Source organism: Salmo salar, chromosome ssa13 (assembly GCF_905237065.1).
Source record: "Salmo salar chromosome ssa13, Ssal_v3.1, whole genome shotgun sequence".
Lineage (NCBI taxonomy): Eukaryota > Metazoa > Chordata > Actinopteri > Salmoniformes > Salmonidae > Salmo > Salmo salar.
The window spans coordinates 78,110,526-78,123,783 of record NC_059454.1 but is presented as its reverse complement, the minus strand read 5'-3'; the positions used below and the strand labels follow the sequence as shown (position 1 = coordinate 78,123,783).

At 41.9% G+C, this 13,258-nt stretch overlaps 1 protein-coding gene across 2 annotated transcripts in view; it reads right to left on the bottom strand.

The window, feature by feature from the left end:
• The window catches only part of LOC106567973 (transmembrane protein 211), a 232,828-nt gene that overhangs the window by 133,048 nt on the left and 86,522 nt on the right, over positions 1-13,258 (bottom strand). For both annotated transcript variants that reach the window (XM_045693571.1, XM_014137902.2), the window contains one exon: positions 12,810-12,948. In XM_045693571.1, the coding sequence (XP_045549527.1) occupies positions 12,810-12,948 (139 nt within the window). The remainder of the gene's footprint in view (positions 1-12,809; positions 12,949-13,258) is intronic.

Here is a 13,258-nt window from a genome sequence, read left to right as displayed (position 1 = left end):
GAATAACATGCTATAAGGTTGTGATGTGGAACTGAGGTATTGTCCACAGTTGAGTAGGTTTACAAAAAAGAGTTGCAGTAATGGAGAGCGGCCAGCAATGGAATATTATTATAATATTTTTTTTCACCTTTATTTAACCAGGTAGGCCAGTTGAGAACAAGTTCTCATTTACAACTGCAACCTGGCCAAGATAAAGCAAAGCAGTGCGACACAAACAACAATAGAGTTACACATGGAATAAACAAATGTACAGTCAATAACACAATAGGAAAAAAAAATCTATATACAGTGTGTGCAAATGAGGTAAGATTAGGGAGGTAAGGCAATAAATAGTCGCAGTGGCGAAGTTATTACAATTTAGCAATTAAACACTGGAGTGATAGATGTGCAGAAGATGAATGTGCAAGTAGAGATACTGGGGTGCAAAGGAGCAAAAAAATAAAAAAATAAGTAACCACCCTTGGGATGAGGTAGCTGGATGGGCAATTTACAGATGGGCTATGTATAGATGCAGTGATCTGTAAGCTGCTCTGACAGCTGATGCTTAAAGTTAGTGAGGGAGACATGAGTCTCCAGCTTCAGTGATTTTTGCAATTCGTTCCAGTCATTGGTAGCAGAAAACTGGAAGGAATGGAGGCCAAAGGAGGAATAGGCTTTGGGGGTGACCAGTGAAATATACCTGCTGGAGCGCCTGCTACGGGTGGGTGCTGCTATGGTGACCAGTGAGCTGAGATAAGGCGGAGCTTTACCTAGCAAAGACTTATAGATGACCTGGAGCCAGTGGGTTTGGCGACGTATATGAAGCGAGGGCCAGCCAACGAGAGCGTACAGGTCGCAGTGGTGGGTGGTATATGGGGCTTTGGTGACAAAACGGATGGCACTGTGATATATTGCATCCAATTTGCTGAGTAGAGTGTTGGAGGCTATTTTATAAATGACATCGCCGAAGTCAAGGATCGGTAGGATAGTCAGTTTTACGAGGGTATGTTTGGCACCATGAGTGAAGGATGCTTTGTTGCGAATATCAACTCAGCATTCTGTGTTTATTGTTCATAAAGGTACATGCATGCGTGTGCGCAGAGGCATGCCTGAGTATATGCAATCTGTCTGCATTTGTGTGTGTGTACAGAATGTGAACATATCAGTGTGGGGGTGTTATGATGAAGTGTGTGTTATGATGTGAAGGTAGAGTGTGCTTAGGGGAGACAGAGACAGGAATGTAGAGAGGGAGTTGTAGCATGCTCCTGTGTGTGTACCGTCTTTATCTTGTCAAACACAGAGCTGTATCTCTGTCTCAGAGCACAGCGGAGCGCTGCATCAATACGATATCCTGCAGAGACTCACATTCTCTCTCTCTTTCTCTCTCTCTCACACACACACACACACACACACACACACACACACACACACACACACAAAAACACCCCATTAGAACGCCTCAGAAGCAAACACATACCACACAGAGGCCTACCCATTCTGTTAAAAATAACACATATCACACAGAGGCCTACCCATTCTGTTAAAAATAACACACATACCACACAGAGGCCTACCCATTCTGTTAAAAATAACACACATACCACACAGAGGCCTACCCATTCTGTTAAAAATAACACACATACCACACAGAGGCCTACCCATTCTGTTAAAAATAACACACATACCACACAGAGGCCTACCCATTCTGTTAAAACACACGCAGCCTTCACCAGAGACCACCTCATAGCTTATCAACACCTGCCATTACCTGCCAGACATCTTTCAATGCAGGAAGTCAGTCAGTCAGCTAGACAGTCAGTCAGTCAGTCCAGTCAGTCAGTCCAGTCAGTCAGTACAGTCAGTCTGGCTGCCTTCCCCTGGGCTGTCTTCCTGGAGCACTGTTTTTAATTCACTTAACAGAGAGAACACATCAATTTAGCTTATGGTAATGAGATGCTCAGGAGACCTACCAATAGGACACTGATGGAGAAAGCCTGGGCGATCCATCACGCTGGGTGTGTGGGTGTGGGGGTATGTGTGTGTGTGTGAATTTGTGGATGTGCGCAGATGGATTTAACCGCAAGAGGAAAACAAAAGTAGAGAATGAAGTGTACAAAGCAACACCTAAAAAGTACATCACCAACAGCAGACTTAACTCTTCATGGCTGGGTGACCAATGGGAAGAGCTAAACAGAGACCTAACACAGTTTGACATGTCCAATTACACAGTCCCTCTGATGAGTCATGTCTACTGTATGTTCTCATCTACCACTCACAGCCCATTTCAGGGAACTGATGGGAACCAGGCCACAGCTTAAACTCACACACACACACACACACACACACACACACACACACACACACACACACACACACACACACACACTATGTTGATGCAGATGGAAGAAATGTGAATCAGGATGACTGACGGGCCTGATGGGGCGGGACTACATTGTAGGAAGCTAGGTTTGTCTATGTCATCTTTGAGAGCATTGAGTGGGCGGACATTGACTCCAGCCAATCAGCATTGAGGCCTGACTGTAACTTGGCAAAATGAAAAAGCCGAGAGGCCCTCAGAGATGAAGCACTCATGTAATATTCATGAGCAACGGGCTGAGTGCGTGTGTGTGTGCATGTGTGCAAGAGGGCTTTCATAGTCGGATGAGAGTATGAGGAGAAAGAAGTAAAGGAAGAGAGTGAGAGGAGATAAGAAACAAGAACACTCATTCATTTTTGCACCTTACACCTCTCTGCTTTAAACCTCCGCTTTTAATCAAGTAAAATAATTCAATCCAGCCACCATATTTAAAATGAAAGAAGAAGAAACAGAAAAATGAAGCAGAGCATCCTTAGAAATATCCGCTGATTCCAAGAGGACATGAAAGATTTAAAGCTCGCTCCCTCTCTCATGCTCTCTCTCTCCCCCTACCATCCCCCCTCTCTCTCCCTCTCTCTCCCTCTCCCTCTCCCCTCACCCCTCTCACAGCCACCCCTCTCAATCCCCCTCTCTCTCACCCCTCTCTCCCTCTCACTCCCCCTCCCCCACCCCTCTCTCTTCCTCTCACTCCCCTTCTGCCCACCTCACTCCCCCTCTCCCCCACCCCTCTGTCTGCGACACCATCTGATATTCATAAGTCTGTGCAATGACACGACTCAGCAATGTGCTGCTTCCCCCACTTTGATAGTGTGTGTGTGTGTGTTTCACTCGAAGCACATTGAGCTGCATATAGAAACACAGTGACTAGACAACACAGAACTGTATTTCTCAGTAAAATAAAGAGAAAATGAGAGCCTGGTCTCAGACTAGACGTAGCATAGTAAACATAAATCCGGGACACTCAAACTAGTATGATTTGTTATGTTTGGTATGGTTACATAAGACAGAAGGTTACTGAAGGCAAAAACTAAAGTTGGGTGGTTGGTTGGGCTGGATAGGTAGCCGTATAACACGAACATCTAGCAACCCAAAGGTTGCATATTCGAATCTCATCACGGAAAACTTTTGCATTTCAGCTAATTAGCAACGACACACTACTTTTTAGTTACTTTGCAATTACTTAGCATGTTAGCTAACCCTTCCCCTAACCATAAACTTAACCCTTTAACCTAACTCCTAACCCTAATCTTAACCTTAATCTCAATCCTAACCCTAACCTCTAAGCCAAAACCCTAGCTAAGCTAACACTAGAATTTGTAACATATCGTACATTTTATAAATTCGTAACATATTTTTCTAATTGCAAATTAGTAACATATCATACAAAATGGATGATGGACATCCACAAATGAATACATAAGATACGAATGGTCACATAACAAACTAAGTAGCTTTACGTTTACTATGTTACTATGTCTACCAGAGTCCAGGTTGAAAATGATGGTTTCTCTCAAAAAACAACATTAAAGTAATGTAAAGATTAAACATATTGAACAGTGGTTGAAGCCAAGATGTTCACAAAGCCAGTGCTCCCGAGTGGATTAAACACTGATGAATCAGGAGGCATGACAGCACATCCTTAATGACTGTGCAGATTTAATTGGCTGGCAGACCAATTAGTAGTGTGGTTAATGTATAGTATCTGTGTATGTGAAATGCACCAGTGTCCATCAATACCCAACATCAAACACATACTGTACAGGAGCAGTCCAGCCACTGAGGGGAGAAAACACACACAGCAGGAAATAGAGACATATCCATGGTTTGAAAGAGAGAGAATATATTTTGAAGCATTTTTCACTGTGAGGAGCAGAAGCTCTGGGGCACCAGTGGAGAGACATGACAGGGGACCAACCATATTACAATCAACAGCCAACGCAAATAGAGCTCTGATTATTCAGAGAATGACACATGCTAGGAAGAGACATACAAAGACACACACACACACACACACACAAGCACACACACCTTCATAACTCTGGAGGACACACATGCCTGATTGATGTCTACTGTCACAGTGGGCTGTGAGTCACAGGTGAAAGGTCATTTTGTCAGCATCACACACAGCAGCTAAACTGGGTCAAGTTCTGCCAACCTGCAGAGAGAAGCAAATGGGAACACCGATGGAAAAAACTCTATTGGACTGGAGCTGCAGTTCAGTCGTTGCAGATAGCAGTGTTTTCCACACTGCACTTTCAGAAGTGTGTTTGATTTGAAAAGCAGCATGCCCTACATCGGAGGGAGTTGACAATTTATTTAGATATTGGCAGCAGAGGAGGCTGGTGGGAGGAGCTATTGGAGGATAGGCTCATTGTAATGGCTGGAATGGAATAAATGGAACTGTGTCAAACGTGGTTTCTATATGTTTTATGTTTTTTATACCAATCCATGTATTCCCTTCCAGATATTACAATGAGCCTGTCCTCCTATAGCTCCTCTCATCAGCCTCCTCTGATTGACAGTTATTATAACCTATAGATTGGGTCCCAGGGTCCTGGTCTGGTCACAACCTCCTGGCCCCAATACTAGCTACAGCTACAAAAAAGTTTTGCTTTGCCTGTGGGAATTAACTTTGGACCCTGCGCTAACTGATTTGATATGCACTCTGAAGTTATTATGTATATTAATATAATATAAAAAGTTAAACTGCTTAACTAAGCATCTTGCTGGCTGACTTCTTTTCAGAATAATTCTAATTGTTAGTCTCTAAAATTGCATTCATGTTGTAAAGGCCACTGGTAATCAAAGATTTTCTCCCTGTCTCCTCTGGTAAGGATGTACGGAATGTTGTGTTCTCCTTATAATGAGAGGATGAGAGAGAGAACGAGCGGGAAAAAGAGAGAGTTGGAGAGGGAGTGAGAGAGAGAGAAAGAGAGTTCAAAAAGGAGAACAGCATTCAGGTCTCTGTTACCACCATGGGCTTGCTCCTGGGTAGATAAAATGTAGTACTCCAAAGGCATGCTGAAAATAGTATGGTAGATATGTTCCAAAGAGATGCAGAAAATAATCTCAACAGACAGGTCCTCAACCAATATTATGTGTGCTACATTTTGGTCTAGGAGTGACAGGTTTTACCATAAGGTATTTTCATTACTATCACTATCTTCTATTCCAACCATCCCTATGTTGGTATACAGTGCATTCCATCTTTTCTGTAGTACATTCTAACTGAAACACCACTGTGATGATTGACAGATGGCACATGTTCATTATTGGCACTGATGAAGCCAGCGGTAACGACAGCATCATCAAGCACAGGTGCAGCTCAGCTGTAAACCACATGGGCCTCAAGTGCATGTGCGCACATCACACACACACACACACACACACACACACACACACACACACACACACACACACACACACCATAGCAGTGCTGCAGAGTTTAATAAAAGTAGTTGTGATACTTTGATATTCATGTTCGAGAGGACATCTGCATAGCAGCTCTGCCCAGGGGAGGGTGGACACAGCAGGCTGCTGCCTCCTCAGCACTATCACACAGGAACACAATAAAATGGTGTGTGTGTGTGTGAAAAACGCCTTGAAATATGAATTTGATAGCGGAGGTTGGGTGGAGGTTGACTTTGTATTACAGTTGAGAATGACGCTCCAACTGATGAATCAAATGCTCTTGGATTCTGTTATTTTTGGTTGGGTGCTTGTATGAGTCAAAAACAAACAAGTGAAATGTACCGAAAGCTTTTTATTCAATTATATGATATTCCATTGCTGTTTTGTGGTAAATACAGTATGCTACCCGAGGCAAATGGAATTACAGCATGCCTGTATCTGTGACTGCCTGTGGCTCCAACAGAGCGTGACGTGTCTTCAGTGTTGAACAAAAGAACCACACAGAGTCACTGTTCTGTCACAATACTCTCTTCACCTGACATGAGCTTGTCTTTCCCATAGAGCTGCATTGAAATTACTGATTAGAATAATGAGGAGGTCTAAAAAGCATGAGCGTGACAGGCAAAGATAAGAGACCCGTATAGTGATTGTGAAAAAACATTCCTGAGAATGTGTGAGTGTATGTACAAGGACGGGTGGCTCCTCAGTTTACCCAGCTTTCCACTGCCTTACTGTGAAACCAGTGGAGGCTCCTCAGAGGGAGAAGGGGAGGACTATCCTCCTCAGTAAATTTCATAAAAAATTACAATTGTAAAACATTAAAAAAGTTATCCTTTTTTGATAAAACTATACTAAATATAATCACGTCACCAAATAATTGATTAAAACACAATGTTATGTAAAAAAGGTCTCATGGTAGAAACATGGCGTAGCCAGAGGACAGCTAGCTTCCGTCCTCCTCTGGGTACATTGACTTCAATACACAACCTAAGAGGCTCATGGTTCTCACCCCCTTCCATAGACTTGCACAGTAATTATGACAAATTCCAGAGGAGGTCCTCCAGCCTATCAGAGCTCTTTCAGTATGAACTGACATGTTCTCCACCCAATCAAAGGATCAGGGAATTATCTAGTACTGAAAGCATAAGCTACTGCTAGCACTGCAGTGTATAACGTGGTGAGTAGTTGACTCAGAGAGAAAGACATTAGTTGAACAGTTTTTAATAAATTAATTTCTTCCAAAATGAAGGAAAAGCAAGAGAGAACTAGAGATTGTCATTTTTTTTTTCAGTTTCACTTACTTAGCTAGAAAATGCAGCTAGCTAGTTTAGCCCACTGAAACACCCTGCTCAAACAGAGGGATGCTATGTTAGCTAGCTGGCTATGACTTTCCAACACAACACTGGAACTCTTCCAGGTCATGGTAAGCTTTTTGTATTACTAATTTCTTGCCACAGGGGCCCGCCGGTATAACTGCTTACTGACTGTACATTGTAACGTTACTGCATGATTGTAGCGGGTTTACTAACACGTTAGTTCTATTAGCTATGTTACTTTACCTAATATGGTGACAACGATGAAGGCTGTGTGAAGCGGTTTGGCTTGGAAAGGTTTTTTCGCCTGGTCACATACAGCTGATGTGTTGTGCATTGAAGTGCACAAGCGTAAGGGAAGAGGTGAGAGGAGGAGAGCGCATAGATGCAACAAGGAATACAAAGTGGCTGCTATGAAAGTTAACTGTATTTACGCGTGATCAGGGGTGTATTCATTTCGCCGATTCAGTTGAAAAATGTTTCTTAAACGGAAGCAAGCGGAACAAAACGGGGATAAACATACCTGAATTTGTCCAATAGAATCTCTTGTTTGCAACTGCTGGACTAATGATTACACCCTATATCAGCTATATGCAGGCAAGAGTGTGTAAGGCGGTATTAAACGTCACTGTCTTTCCATGTGTCACCGTCTGTGACCTCAAATGTGTCTCTCGACCTGTGTGCACCTACATTGTAAACTTTCATTCTTGGGCTAGGTTGTAGTAACCTCATGGTGGGTATAGGGAAAATTTGAGTATCATTTAGTAGCCTAAACCTATCGATGAATGAATTGAATGAGAGTCATCCAGTATGCTGTAATAGAAATAAGGCCATGCTCATGAAAAAAACATACGGTTCCAGCACACACACACACACAGGTCACAGAGCTGTCCTTCAGTAGGCCTATAGCCCACTAAGAGAAACAGCCCAATAAAATATGCCCCTCCATGTTCCGTTAAAACATTCAGACTGCTAGCCACGTGCTACACTATATACTCCACCATGTAGAGGCACAGGGGGAAAGAATAACCCTGAACCTCAGCAGCACCGAATGGAAGCGCTGTGCTGCGTTGAGCGAGTTCAAAGTCTAATCCTGGACTTCACCCATGGGAGTTCAGAGCTGGGAAAGGACAAAGAGCAGGGCTGTTTTTATGTCTAAAAAGCCTTTTCTAGTTCTGCTGCGTGTGTGTGTGTATGAGGATGGGAGCACACACACTCTGGAGGAATCAAGGCTTTAGAAAGTGAGGGGAGCTAAATCCTCTAACACATGCACACAAGCAAATGCACGAATACACTAGGCTACCATTGTCTTAAAAGCTATCTTTCAATTGTTTCTTATTAACAGTCTACAAAACGAACGCCTTCTTAAAACAGTGTTCATTTGCACAGCATAATGAAGCCACTGTTCACACTGTAGTGTTATCTGTCCATTGATGCCTTTTGATATCGTTCTTCCATCATACACACGCACATGCACACGCAGCAGGCCTGAGAAAACAAACAGACACACCAGTTTGATCTCAGTTGTTCTGGGGCGTCGTACTCTCTCCAAAAAACTCTGTTTATCAAGACGAGACAACCTGGAAACTGAACAAAGAAACCAAAGCTTCTGCATTGTTCTGATGCATTGTATAAATGATACCATAGACAGTGGGAGCTATATCACACTATAGGATTACACAGACAGAGGCTGACTGGCCTAGACTGGCTTCCTACTGCCTGGGCTCTTTGTCAAAATGGTGGGTTTACCCAATAAATTACTGGAAGCTTACATTATAGTGTGTGACTCTCTTAATTTTTTATAGCCTACTCTTTTCAAGCTCTGCCACAGATCTGGCCTGGAGTATGGGTGGACACAGGCCATGTCGAGGCTGGAGAGGTATGAAGTGTTCAAAAAGGTGGGAGGCAGGCCTTTTAAACAGACCGTTAGCCCCGTCTAGGAACTAAGCTCTCGACTTTGTCAATATAGATTGAGGTTGCAATCTAACCTGACTAATGAATATAGCTACTAATTAGCCTGTGTTAAATACCACTTCCCTGGCTATACGTCAAGCTATAAGTCGATAATCCAATGGCTCATTGGCTAAAATCAATGCTGTTGTGCTGACGCTAAGTAAATGAGAAGGGAAAAGTAAACAAACATTTTCTCATCATTTCAAACTAGAAGTAGATCTAATCTTAGTGAGATAATCAGGGAGGTGCTAATACTGAGAGTTGTAAGACTTGTTCATTTCTAAACGTCCTGAACTACACAGTGCGGCTAAAAAAGACCTGAGCTTTTCAAAAGGGCTTTCGGCAGGAAATCCAGGAACATTTCCCAAAGAAAGTGTCTGAAAAGCCCAGTGTAAAAAAGTGTGTTGTTGTTGTTTCAGGGGCTTTTTTCTCAGAGTTGGATATGTTTCAGGATAGGAAATAATAGCAGTACTTAGTCAGCCCTTTCTCTTCTCTCATTCTACAGGATATCCTTTATAGTTTACTGGATGTCGTGGGAGTGTTGCGGGAGTGTCAGAGTTGTTGGTTAGAGCAGTTTGTGCTCTTCAGATATCAAAACATCCCACACTTTGATAAACACATAACTACACACAAACACACAGGAACGGACAAACGTGCACACTCTATACAGTGTGTGGAGGGCCTATGCTCCAGGGTGGTGGGCAGCAGCTAGGTCTGGTTAGTTTACCTGGCTGGCGTCGTGTGTATACATCACATTATACCCTAGCATCATATCACCAGCAACTCTCATGCTTAGTTTTATGGGGCTACTTCCCTGTTTGAATGAAAGCAGGGTCCTGATAGTCCCACTGAACCAATGACCTGTGTTAAGGGGCTGTAATTGTCTTTTTACGGCCACCTTTAGATCTCCCCGGTGCCCTCCTCATATCACTACGCCAGGGCAACACTTCACTCCACCACCGCAACCCGTAACCTAGCAACGGCCCGCTGATGGCCTGAAGAGCAGCAGCTTCCGTTTGGTTTTGTGTGAGTGTTGTGCCTTGGCAACAAAGTGAGCTCCTCTTCACTTCAGATGATAGGCAGCTTTATCTGTATGTAGCTTGTAAGTATCTGTGTACTGGATTAATACCTATAGAGAACACTAAAGGGCATGTCCATGTAAAAGGACCCATGAGCACTAACATGTGAAGTTCATAGGAGCATGTCAAATCTGGTGTCAAATGAAAGCAAAGAGTCTATAGCTTTTAGAAATGAAGTCATATTCAGTTTTTCAACGTTTTTCCATCCTACAAATTAGGAATAAGCAAAGGCGTTGACTTTTGGTCAAACAGCTGGAAAAGGGGTCTTAGAAAACATCTGGCAGAAAAAGTCCTAAAATGCATCAAATCACAATAATGTTGATGTAAAGACACCTGCCAATTAATATGAACACGTACATTTAGTTTTGCAGATATTATTTACCATCTGTAAGTTTAAGAAATATTGCCTAGTGTCTTGTCATTTTGTTACCAAAAATCCAAATTTCTTTAAGATATTTCTTTATTTCTCTCCCTCATGAGGGAGGATAATGAAAGATCACAGAAGTAACAAGTAAAGGTAGGCCTACCAATTAGTTAGTGTTTTTACTGAAATCAATTTGGTTTATGATTTATTTAGTGATTCAAATGTGCCATTCTGTTATCAAATCGGAAACAGAATGACCAAAAAATCTGCAACAGAATGACTGCAACTGTACTAGCTACAATGGGAGCTCATTTGCTACTGTCCTCTTCCACTGGCATACTGTTATGTTCAGCTCATAACTGTTTTCTTTCTCTTTCTGTCACGTGGTGGTCAAAGCAAGTGTGTGAAAACTGGACAACCAGTAGAGTAGAGCACAGTACAGTACAGTAGAGAAAACAAAAGTAGAGTACAGGTGTACAGTAAAGTAAACTTTAGAACAGTACAGCACACTAGAGTAAAGTACAGTATAATTTACTTGATGTACTGTACTTTACTGAATTATACTTTACTGTACTGAACTCCACTGTACTTTACTGTAATGTACTGTGCTCTAATGTTCTGTACTGTGCTATCCAAATATGTGAAATATACGTCAATGAGTGGTACATATTTTGGTCCAATCCGTACCAACCAAATTGAAGAGAATGACATTCATAATTATGCAATTCTGTATAGTACAGATTATGGACCCATGAAGTCATTATGTTACAATAATTCTGGTACTAGGTGTTAATCCATTTCACTTACTGTAGTTCCATAACCAAAATAGATTTTTTCAAACTCAAGGTGTCATATCATACCTGACAACTCCTTCTTTCTGCAGACATCTTTGAATCTTAATTCGGAGTAGATTTTTAACAGAGTTCTTTGGAAAATGTAGTCGCATAAAAAACTGAGGGAGATTTGACTGTTTTTCTGTTACCAAACTGTAGATCTGCACTGTTCTTCTAGTAAACGTGTTTCAGTAAAGTTTTCAGTGGAAATTGTTAAAAGTAGTCTTTGTGTTGTATGGTCTGTTCAACTTTGCAATCAATGTTTTTGGTTTGGCATACTTTTAAAGTGAAAAATCTGTGTCATTCTGCGTCATTCTGTGGAATTGCTCTAAAGATGAAGATATATATAGCCTACCTAGATCACCAAAGAAGGCCCAAGCAGAGAAATGGGAGAAACTTATGGGACCAAGGGACTTCATACATAACTCTCTTATGATTCACCTTCAACTTGTATATCAGCCGCTGAGTAGACGCTATCTACCGTGTAGGTCAGGGGTGCTCAAATCTTTAGGTTTGGTGGGCCAAAATATAATCTGAGTGGTGGGCCACTGGCCAAACAAATAGGCATTATCTATTTAGAAATATAACAGGTAAACAATATCTGTTTAGTAAGCAATGATAAAATCACACTTCCAACAATCAAATGTAGCCATATAACTTGACACATAACAACCGATTCTGATTACCAGTATTAAAAAGATGTATTAAAAAAAAGTAACCGTTGTGGCACAGAAACTGCAACCAAGTTTCTACGTTCATAAGGCTAATAACTGGAATATATGTTTCAAATTACTTGAATATGGGAAAGGTGTAACAATTTGTATTTGCAGCAGTAAGTCACTGAAATGCATCAGATATTCCAGGAAAACATGAGGGAAGCTAATCAGGCAAAAGCGCCTCTAGCCTTTTCGGGGCCCGAAGAGAGATTTTGGTTAGATACATTTTTGGGCAGAGTTAAAGAACATTTTCAGCAATTCTACTAATTTTGTCATGAGGTGAAGCATTGTTTTGCAGTTTTAAAGCTAATTTCCTGGCATTCTACACATTGTGCCATGGGGTGGTGAGAAAACTTTGCCATTTTAAAGCAGATTTTCTGCAATTCTACACATTTTGCCATGACTTATACCATGTTCATATGATATCTGATTGAGAGTGACAAAAAAATATATGGGGCCCCCTGGAGGTTAGGGCCCCTGTGCGTGCCAGGTTGGTAATTTGTACTACAAGGTTTAGATAGCTGGCTAGCATCTAAAAATGTTTTGCTAACATGAGCTAATTAAGTGACTGCCAGTGACTTCCATTACAAGTGGAAAACTGCTGATGCACAACCAAATTTCAGAAACGACTTTACTAATTCTAAATATATAGTTGTAACCTTCTTTCGGGCCAAACCAAACAGCATTGCGGCCCCAGTTTGGTCAGCCCTGGTCTAGGTAATAGAAAGTCTGTGTGTTGTTGTTGACAGGTGTGTGTGTGTGTGTGTGTCTGTTCTGTACTCACCCGCAGCCATCTGCATGTATCCAGCCAGTGTACAGATCCTCCTCTCACAGCCTCCGCTGGGCAGGAAGATGGTGATGATGGCCAACAGAGAGCTGACTGCCAGGAGAGAACATCCTCCAGAACACAGCACCGCACTTGTCTGAAACACATACACAAACACCAGAGATGGGGGTAAGTTCAAGGATTGATCACTCGTTAAAAATAAACGCACTATTAATGCATATTTGAATATCAGCCTGCTCTTCAGAAACCAGTACATATCAAGGAAGCAACTTTGACAGGTTGAACCATACTAAATATAATGTGTGATAGTTTGAAAGCTAGAAACAGAGTTAAACATGTTACTCTCACTCACAGACCCACACATTGGTTAAAAGTTTTCTGTTTCCTGAGAAAGTGCTCCAAATCAGAACAACAAAGGATTGACCCTGACTGTCCTCATTCGTTAC